Raw genomic sequence first — 10,247 nt, forward strand, 5'->3', positions numbered from 1 at the left:
CCTCCCCACCGCCTCCCAGCATCACTCAGAGAGGGGCCATCTGTCTCCCGGGGTCACTGAGCTGGTCCACAAGCCAGCTGCTGTTCCTCAGAGGCGGGTCCAAGTCCAAAGCCCCACCCAGGCCACCTGGCTCAGCCCACACTCTGGGGCCATTTCCCCTGAGAGATCCTTACTGGGACCAGTCCAGCGTCCTAGTCTCTGGGGATTCAGCTGGGCTTAAATTCAAATCCCACTTAACCACTCTGGGCCCATTTCCTCCTCCAGGAAGCGGGGTACATCACAGGATGGGGGGACGCCCCCCAGCCCACTCCCAATAAAGGGCCAAATGAGGACATAAAGGTGCCAGAAAGCTTTGGGATGGTTGGGGCCCGGGCACACTGAGGCTCAAGGTGGAGGCAGGTGCTCCCAGCACAAGGCTGTGGTGTCTGATCCTTGGCCGAGGTGCAGAGGACCTGCTCGAACCACGGGGGCCCTGAGCCTGTGGGAGACTCAGCCCACTGGGTGCTGTGGTTGGTCCACAGGGAAGGGTACACAGTGCCTGGGCTTCCGTTCCTGGCTGGGGTGGCGGGCGGTGGGGGATGGGAATCTCTGTCCTGACCTGCCCCTTGGACAGCTGTGGGGCCCCTCTGAACCTGTCTCTTCTTCCATCTGATGTGCCTCCAGCTGCGAATCTGGCAGGGCTGCTCACAGTGCGGGGGAAGGGTGGAGACTGGATCACCCCACATGCCAGGGCTCTCCTGATCCCAGACTGGGGCGACCTCCCCCGCAGGGCTCACACAGCCACTGTACAGGTGGGCAAGCCAAGGCCCAGAATGGGTGGCCACTCCTACCCAGATTATGTAGTGAGAGAAGCAAGGCCAGCAGCTTCTGCCCCATGTCCCCATCCATTTGCCAGGAACCAGCTTCTCTGCCAAGCTTGAGGGTATCTGTCCCCCAGGGGACTGTGAGCCCAGCAAGGGGCAGCCTCACAACCAAGGTGGGGTGGGCAGGTATGGAACCTGAGGCCCCCCCAGAAAACAGAAGCCAAGTCGCACCATGGGAAGCAGCCCCCTTACCTCCAGGCCTTACCTGCCCAGGTGCCACACAGATGCAGGCAGGGACTCTACCAACACCCCTACCCACCACACTGGTGTGAGTCTGAGGGGTGCAGAGCCGCAGACAGGAGACACCAGTTCCCCTGGGCTCTACCAGGCTCCTTTTAAGGCTGGACCGTCTTGCTTGGGCAGGGCCCCAACCTCTGGCCTGGCCGCACCCTCCCCGCCCAGGTGAAACTCAAGAAGTCCAGCCCTGGGGCTGTTCACACTGTTTATTTGCTTCTCTGGGAAAGTCAAAAACATGGGGCCTCATCACACATCGAAAGCAGAGGGGGGCAGCAAGGGCACTTTAGCAGAGGCTCACGGCTCGAGGACTTGGGTGAACTCGAGGAGGAAGGGGGGTCCCACGGCCACTGCTCAGGTCACCTCAGAGAGGACCTCTCATCCCAGCCACCCAGGGGCGGAGCTGAGATGGGGACCCAGGCTGCCCTCCAGAGCAGGCCCTGCACCCACCCTGCTGAGGTGGGGAGCGTCCTGGGCCCTGGGCACCAGGCTGCAGGCCCCTAGTGGAGGGGCCAAGATGGGGCCTGGTCATCCGCAGCCCATACAATTAGAGGGCCTGTGAGTATGTGCACGAATGTGCCTCTGGGGACAAGTGTGGCTGCAACCAAGGAGATGTGTCTGTACATCTTGGTGTCAGCTACCCCCAGGAGGGGAGCCCCCCCGCCTCTCACCCCTTCCAGTGAGGGGGAGGCAGGTGCACATCAGGCTGGGCAGCAAATGGAGGTCTCCAGCTGCAATCCAGGGGCAGCAGCTCCCTGTCCCAGGCGAGTGGGGTGCCCTCCTCCACTGCCCGGAACGCGCCAAGCCCAGCAGAGCCGGCGGTGGGCCCAAACTCTGTGGTATGTTAGGGGAGACCCAGGACCCTGGTCCAAGCAGGCTGGAGAAGGGGCCAGGGGCAGTCCCCTAGGGTCCCCAAATTAGCACCAGGAGGATGGGGGGCCCAGTGGGAGTGGGAGCTCAGGATGGGGCTTGCATGGCCCTGCCTTGTGCGGGATGCATTTCGAAGACCCCTGGCCCAGCCCGGCCAGAAGACAGCACAGGGGTCACACCCTGCCTGAGTAGGGGGCGTGGCCCCAGGGTGCCCCCTTCCCATGTTCCATCGCCCACTGGCTGCGCCCAAAGAGAGCACTGAGGGGAGGGGCGCATTGGCTGGGGGTGTCCAGAGGGGCTCATGTTCATTCCAAGACCTTGAGCCAGGGCTCCCTGGAGAGGCACAGCCTCACCTCAGTTGCCCGAGATCCTGACCAGGCGCCTTGGCCTGGGAACCCTGCCACAGAGGCTGAGCAGGGACAGGGCAGGCTCCCAGGACCCCTGGCTCCCAGGGTCCCTCTCCTGGGGGGTTATCCCCTCAGGGACCTCATTGGAGGGGGCAGGAAGGCACAGGCAGGAGGCCCAGAGGGAGGTGGGCTGGCATGGGGCCGCGTTGAGGCCCTGGGTCACACCGGCCAGGAGCTGCCGCGACATGGGGGGCCCTCGTTTGGGGAGAAGCGGGTGTGTCCGTGTCTCTCCTACCAGGCGTCGGTGCACGGCTCAGTGGTTTAGGGTGTGTGGGGGGTGGTGATGGGATGGGGACCCCTGTCCCTCTCTTTCCAGTGAAAGAAAACTCGGAAGGAACACGCGACAACACGGCAGGTCCTGGGCCTGTGACTGCGGGTGGAGGGTGGGCAGGCGCCGGGAGGGCCGGGCTGTGGGTGTCTGGTACAGAGGGCAGGGCCAGGGTCTGGGGGGGCCGGGCGGGTCACATGATGGAGCAGCATTTACAGCGCTGCTTCTTCATATCGAGGTCCTGGGGCTCGGCTGCGGGAGCCTCAGGCCCCACCTGGTTCTCTTCCCTGGAGCCCTCAGTGGCCGGGGGCTCAGCCGCACTGCCGTTGGGTGGGGCAGGCTCCTTGGGCTCAGCTGCATCCTCGATGACCACCAGCTCTGCCGTGATGGTGTCCTGCAAACCCAGCACCTTCTGGGTCTCGGCCTCATCCTCCACGTTCTGGTAGCCCATAAAGATCATGGTGACTGGGGGCTCCTGGCCGGGCTGGATGCCAGGCGGGCCCGAGGTGGCCTCCCCAGGCTGGGCCTGAACGCCAGTGATCTCCCGTCTGGAGGGCGTGGTCCGGACAGCCTCTTCTGATGGCCCCCGGGTTTCCACTGCCCCAACCACTGACCCCGCCTCGTTCAGCGTGACCTCGTCTGCCTTGTGGATGAGTTCGTCCACCTCTGAGGAACTCAGCGGGTGAATCCCATTCTCTGCCGTGCCGTCCATGGCGTGGACCACTGGCATGGGGGGAGAGAGAGAGTGTGAGCTGGTTCCCAGACCAGAGGGAGGGCTTGGTAAGGCTGAGAGCCACCTCTAGGCTAAAGGGGAATCATAAACTAAATTACACCTTTAGAATCGACTGACAAGTAAAACCCTGATTGGGATCAGTGCGCACGGCCAAGTTGGCACACAGAGGAAAATGTGTAGACACAAGAGCATGTGTTAGAAAACAAGAATAAATGAACTCGGATTTTATTGCCCTGCAGTGTGAAGCATTTCCATACTCCCCAGCCAACTTGCTCGCAGGCCATTACTTTTCAAAGTAGATCTATTATTTTTTCCATTGCAAAGATGGTGAAAATGGAGTTCAAAGAAGGTAAGTAACAAGTAACTGGTCCAAGGTCACACAGCTGGCTGGGGCTGACCCTGCTCTTTCTCCCAGTCTGGGTCTATTTCCCTTCATGAGGATTTGCAGGGAGTCTGATTTCATGTGGATGATCTTAAACAAAAATTTAGTCCATTCACCCATCTTTTTTGTTTTCTCATCAATGCCCTCGAAGGCTATACATTTTCCTCTGAGTTACGTTTTGGCTGCAGCTCACGGATTACGTTAGGTCATTCTGTTTGAAGTGTAAATGTCTTATTATTTCCATTTTGACTGACTGTCTCTATAAGCCAAGATTTATTTAGAAGAGTGTTTTTAAACCTGGGAAAGAGGAGAACTGTGGTCCAGGAACACAGCATGTAAGATATAACATTGTGACAAGACATAGTCACTTTCTAAAATGCTCTACCTGTGTTTGACAAGAATGTGCATCCTCCATTGGGAAGAGTTTTACAAGGACAATCAAGCTTGTTAAGCATATTTTCCGATCTCTCCAGCTTTCATCATTCGTGTCTTTCTGATGTGTCATTTTCTAACCTGTGTTACAGTCTCTAAGACCGGATATCAGCACCTGGGAGGAGTCCCCACTGTGGTCTGACGCCAGCCCTGGATCACAGCCCTTCTAGAAGCACAGCTACCCAGCTGCTTAGGGTGGAGGGAGGGACACACTGAGTGCCCTAGGAACTCTCCTCCTCTGGGGCCAAGGGTCAGGGTTGGCAGTATCTGGGCTCCAGCCAGAAGGAAAGTGCTTTCCACTCTCGGTTTCCAAACTCCTGGGGAGGGGCATCCATGATTCAAGGCCTTGCAGTGACTCTGGGCTGGAGGCCCAGAGGGTGGGGTGTGTCCAGGCCATGCAGAACCAAGCTAGGTATTTCCCACTGGCCACGGCTCCAAGGTAGGAACCCAAGCCCTTGGCTGCCATGGAAATGGATCACCTTCCCATTGCTAAGCAACCAGAGTCCAGTCTGGCGGGTCTTGAGTCCCCAGGGGCTGGGCCAGGCTGGGCTCAGTGGCCAAGGTAAGGACCTTCCATGAGCACAGACATCTCTGCCCCTTGGCCCTTTGTGGCCATCCTGGGTCCAGGAAATAGAGCAGCTGGGACATGCCCAGAACCACACAGCTGGTGAGAACTGGAGCCAGGATTCCACCTGGGTCAAAGATCCCCAAGTACAGCAGAGCTGGGTTGTGACAGGACTCCTTTAATAACATCCTGGATGTTCCAGAGGCCTGAACCTCTAAGAACACAAGGCTCTGGGAATCAAAACCACAGTGAGATACCACTTCACACCCACTTAGGATGGCAATTATAATTTAAAACAGTCGATAATAAGGGTTGTTGAGGATGTGGAGAAACTGGAACCCTAATGCACTGCTGGTGGAAAAATAAAATGGTAATGCCACTGTGGAAAACACCCCAGCAGTTCTTCAAATAGTTAGACAGAATTCCCACATGATCCAGCAATTCCACGCCTAGGTATTACCTGAAATGAAAACATACACCCACACAAAACCTTGTATAGCATAAAACCAAAGGGTGGAAACATCCTAAACGTCCATGAACTGATGCCTAGATAAACAAAATGTGGTCCATCCACACACTGAACTATTACTCAGCCATAAAACATAATCATGGATGAACCTTGAAGACATGATGCTCAGTCAGAGAAGCCAGACACAAAAGGTCACATAGTGTATCATTCTATTGATGGGAAACAGGCCAGAACAGGCCAGTCCACTGACAGAGTGGGTTCGTGGTTGCCATGGTAGGGATGGGGAGGGATGGGCTTTCTATTTGAGGAACAAGATGTTCTAGAATCAGGTACTGAGGGCATACAACATGGAGAGTTCTCACTGGGTTGTGCGTGGAATTGTACGTGTGTCCTGCATCTCTGTCTCCAAATTCCATCTTCTCCTGAGGGCAGCATTTACCAGATTCGCTAATGGACCCTGGGGCTGAGCTGTGCTAATTTATACCTAACTGAAGGGATCAGCTCTGGGGACCTCAGGTCCTAAGAAAGCAAATGCTTACCTTGACTCCAAATGTACCATTAATTTTTTTTCTTTTGCTGCCCACGGCTTGTGGGGAGCACCTGGATACCTGGGGATATCTGACCTGACTCACCCCACCCTCAGTACCTGGGGATCTTAGTTCCCCAACCAGGGATTGAATGCAGGCCCTCCACAGTAAAAGCACAGAGTCCTAACCACTGAGCCACCAGGGAAGTCCCTTAAAGGTTTCTTAAAATGCTGTCTTTAGGAAAGTATGTTTTCTTCTTTTTCTGGTATCACAGCAAATGTTGCCCCAAACTTCCTCTCCCCAGGCAGGACATGCCAAAAATGAACAAAAGTTTAAATGCCATGACCATTATGAGACGGTTGTCTAAATACTGATGGATCTCACAGTTTAAAAGAAAGTTTTCCTTAGATTTTTAAAAAAGAAAGTGAATTTTACATTCTGTGAATTATATGGGGGTGGGAAAAGGGACTTTGGAGCTTTTGCCCAAGGCTGCCTTCCCCTCCTATTTCCAGCTGCCAGAGAGAACCCTAAAAAACCCAAACCAGGTCTCAGCTCTACAGCCCTTCCAACACCACCCCCCTCCCGGCTCCTGCCACCCCTGCCAAGGCTCCCCATCCCCCACGCCCTCACTCTGCATCGGCTCCACGGGCTGCTCCACAGCCCCAGCCTGTGAACCAAATCCCACCCCAGGGCCTTTGCACCCACACCGGGTGCCCCCTGTGCAGCTGCTTCCCTTCTCTGTCCCTCCCCACCTTGCAGGACCTTCCCTTGGCCCCCTCTGAATCTCTAAGGGGGGCGTCTGTAGCCTTTACCACAACAGTAATTATTTAAATGAATTATCCTGCGAGGGTATTTAAGCAGAATTTGAGCAAACTCCAGGAGATGGTGAAGGACAGGGAAGCCTGGCGTGCTGCAGTCCATGGGTTCACAAAGAGTCCGACACAACTGAGCGACTGAACAACATCTGTGAGGTGGGGGTTGGAGGGCTCAGACCCCTGGCGCGGGAGCACACAAGATGGAGCGCACCTCACCCAGAGTTCGGCTCCCCAGCCCATCCTGGCGCTGGCCACGCCTCCAGACAGGTTCCGGGATGGAGGAAGGACCTGCCAGGGGCGCTGGCGGGGCGGGAGAGGGGCGCGTACCTTTGGTCTCGTCCTCGTAGACCTTGATGCCCTGAGGGAGGAGCTCCCGGGGGAGCACGGTGGTGCTGGACAGCACCCGGGTCTCCCCCGTCACCTTGTCCTTCTCCACCGTGATCTCCACCGAGTACATGGCTGGCACGAGAGGCACGGGTCAAGCCGCTGCCCACCTGCCCACGTGCCCCCCGCCGGGCTGCAGCCAAGCCAGGGAGGGGAGCCGGCAGCACAGAGCCAAGCAGCGGGTACCCTCGTGTGCCCTCGACGCGGCCCTCCTCCCAGCTCAGTATCCCTCCCTGGCTCCCCAGCGCCCACGGGCGTTGGGTCTGAATTCCTGGGCCACTCCGGCTGCCCTGCCCTGACTGCAAAGCCTCGATCAGTTCCAGGGAGGTGGGGGCGTGCCTGGCCCAATCCAGAAAGGATTCAAACGCAAGTGAGCAAGCCTGTGCCCCCCAGGGTCCTGGACACTAGCCCTCCGCACTGCTCTTGTAAGGCCACTACTGACGTGTCAACATTCTCATCCCTTCAACGTGGAGAGGGGACGGTCCCCTGGAAGTGTATGGAGCTACAACCCCTGAAGATTACATCCAACGGCCAGCAGCTGCCCCTGTTCTGCAGACAGGTCGCCACAAACACCACACGGAGACGGAGACGCCTCCTGGCAGTGAGGTCCCCAGGCCCCCTCCCTCCAGGGAGAGCCCCACATCACCACGCCCCAAACCCCTCCCCGACCTGCCCCTCCTGGGTCTTCCCATTTCTCACACAGACACCTTTGTTTTCCCTCCTCCCTCTCTTACCGACCCTACTACCTCCCCCATGCCCCAACCTGTCCATCTGCAAACTTCAGGGTGCTGCTTTCAAGACTCCCAGAACCCACCCACTGCTCGTCCTCTACGGCCCCTGCTTGGAAGAAGTTGCATCCACCCCCACTATCCCTCAACCCCCTTCACCGCATCCCCACACCATCCCTCAGCCCGACACGCATCTCCTGAGACCCCCACAGCATCCCCTACCATGCCCCACCATATTCCCCTTCATCCCTTTCCTTCATCTCTCACCATCCCATTCATCACCCCCGCCCCCACAATACCCCTATCCTCCACCGTTTCCTCTCACCTTCCCCCCACCCACTATACCCATCATCAACCCTCCCGGGACGCCCCCCCCCCCCCCCCCGCCGCCCCCCACAATCCGCTCCGCCCATAACCTGTTCTCCGTACAGCCGCCAGTGGGCGCCTGTGAGCTGCGAGCAGGCACGCCCCTGCTCTACCCACCCCCAGCTCTCTGCACCCCGACAGGGGCATGGGCCGCCCCCGTCCCTTCCTCGCCCTCACCTCCTGCCCCTCCCCCTCGCTCATTCCACTCTGACCAGCACGCGGCCCCTGCCACCCACCGGTGCCCACAGTCCAGACTTGACCTTTGCACTGGCAGTGCCCCTCTGTCTGCATGCCTTGCTACCTCACTTCCTTTATCCTTGCTCAGATGTCACCTCCTAAGTTAGACCTCCTCTGAGCCCTGTGATTCAAATTGTGCTCCCCTCCAGCTCCCTATGTTCCGCCTTGACCCGCATCAGAACACCTGCTGTAAGCCTGCAACCCTCTTGCCAGGCTCACAGCAGATGCTCAGCAAGCACTTGGAGACTGACTGACTGAATGAAGAATGCTAGGTATCACCACGTCCCTATGCAGCCTAACACCCCGCCATCAGACATAGTTGGGAAGGTTGTGCATTGCTCAAGGTCACCAGCTGGGGGCATGTAGCTTGGTAATTTCTGCCCACTTGTCTGACACTGAGGCCTTGAGGGTGTCCCCTCCTTCTCTACGCTTCCCCTGCCACCCTCTCCTTCCCTGAGTGTCATTACATCCTGGTCTTCAATCCCCTCTGTGGTTTTGTGCCTCCAAATTTACTCTAATATCAGCAGCTACAAGGTTCTGCTATTTGTCATGACTTTAGTCACTCTCAGGATTAGATTTGTGCCGGACTCTGGGCACAAGGTCACTACAATCCCCACCACCACCAGGTTCCAGCCATCAAGTGATCAAGCAGGGATTTGAACCCAACCTTATTGAGCACTGAGCACTAATCCCAATTCTGCCCTGCTTGGTTACCTCCAGGAATGGGGTGCTCACCCCCTCTCCTGAGGCAGCCCAAAGACAGTGAAGGAGGGAAAGTATGCAGCGAGCATGTGAGCCTGTGCCCACCCCCGCCAGGACCCAGAGCAAGAGGCAATGTTAGGGAGATAGAAGCCAGGAGGGGGCATCAGGTTAGAGCCGCCATGCGAGGGGGCCCGTCTTCTCGGGGAAGCTGGGCCAGCTTGTGACGGGCGTGCCAAAGCAGAGGGGGCACCCGGCCCCACCCAGGCTCAGATCTGCGGCCTTGGTCCAGCCGCTCCCCACTAAAACCACAGACCCCACCCGGTGATGCTGATGGTTGCATCTGCACCAGGCCTGGCCCCTCAACCCGGCCCCCACAGGGCCAACACTCAGCCCAGGACAGCAGCTGGACATGGACCCCAACATGGGGACAACCCACCTGCCTTCATCATGGTGGAGCCGTCGACTGTCCTCAGAGGGGTGTTGGAGATTTGCTTCTCTGCTCACGATGGTGGTGGTGGGGGGAAAAGAGTGAAGAGAGATAGATTCAGAGGGGAGATCACATAGGCCCCTCCCCCAAGATGTGGGACTTCACCCAGACACATGGACATCCTCCAGGCACCTGGACGCCCCTCACACACTTGGACTACCCTCCCACACACTCACCCAGATACCTGGACCCTCTCCCTAATGCATGCATGCACCTGGACCCATCCACACACGTGTGCATGCCCTGAATACCCAGACACACATGGAATCACTCTCCGCAAAAAGAAAACACGCCTCAGTCCCATAGTCCATGACCCATCTCTTGGTCCAAATGATTTTCACAAAATCCCTGAGTGGCCTTCATGGATTTTTTTTTTAATTATTAATTTTTAATTCCACAGAAGATGAGGAGACAGACTCTCCTCATGAATAATTGACTCCTGAAAAATCAGGCCAGAGACACTTCTGACCATACCTCCAGTCCTGGCTGGTGGTGCTCCTTCCAGGCTCTACACACAAAAATAGACATGCTGAATATATATTTTAAAATATAACTTAGTGTTAAGGAAATTTTAATATAGCTAATAAACCATTATAGTTAACTGTACATATTGAAGTGTCATGAGTACACGTGAAGTATTTGTAAATGTGTACATCACATACCTGTAATAAATTTGTAGGTGGGGGCTAAAATCTCTCCCAGAATTCAAACTCTGGGCTTTTTTCTTTGTTTCCTGGATGTCAGTCTTCCACATCTCTGTGTGTGGGGGACCTTTGTC

At 56.7% G+C, this 10,247-nt stretch overlaps 2 protein-coding genes across 4 annotated transcripts in view; both read right to left on the bottom strand.

Moving 5' to 3' along the window:
- Positions 1-10,247, bottom strand: part of MISP (mitotic spindle positioning) — a 30,509-nt gene that overhangs the window by 9,830 nt on the left and 10,432 nt on the right. Inside the window, exon 2 of one of the 3 annotated variants that reach the window (XM_010844603.1) lies at positions 5,979-5,984. The gene's annotated coding sequence lies outside the window, so the exon portion shown is untranslated. Of the gene's footprint in view, positions 1-1,055; positions 1,240-5,978; positions 5,985-10,247 lie in introns of those variants that run through there. The other 2 variants (XM_010844601.1, XM_010844602.1) reach the window with 2 other exon arrangements.
- PALM (paralemmin) overlaps positions 1,289-10,247 on the bottom strand; it is a 17,447-nt gene continuing 8,488 nt past the window's right edge. Inside the window, exons 7-9 of the mRNA XM_010844650.1 lie at positions 9,419-9,478; positions 6,893-7,024; positions 1,289-3,365 (exon numbers count right to left, since the gene is read on the bottom strand). Of these exons, the coding sequence (XP_010842952.1) occupies positions 2,836-3,365; positions 6,893-7,024; positions 9,419-9,478 (722 nt within the window). The 3' untranslated portion in view covers positions 1,289-2,835. The remainder of the gene's footprint in view (positions 3,366-6,892; positions 7,025-9,418; positions 9,479-10,247) is intronic.

This window comes from Bison bison, unplaced genomic scaffold, assembly GCF_000754665.1.
Source record: "Bison bison bison isolate TAMUID 2011002044 unplaced genomic scaffold, Bison_UMD1.0 scf7180017864203, whole genome shotgun sequence".
Lineage (NCBI taxonomy): Eukaryota > Metazoa > Chordata > Mammalia > Artiodactyla > Bovidae > Bison > Bison bison.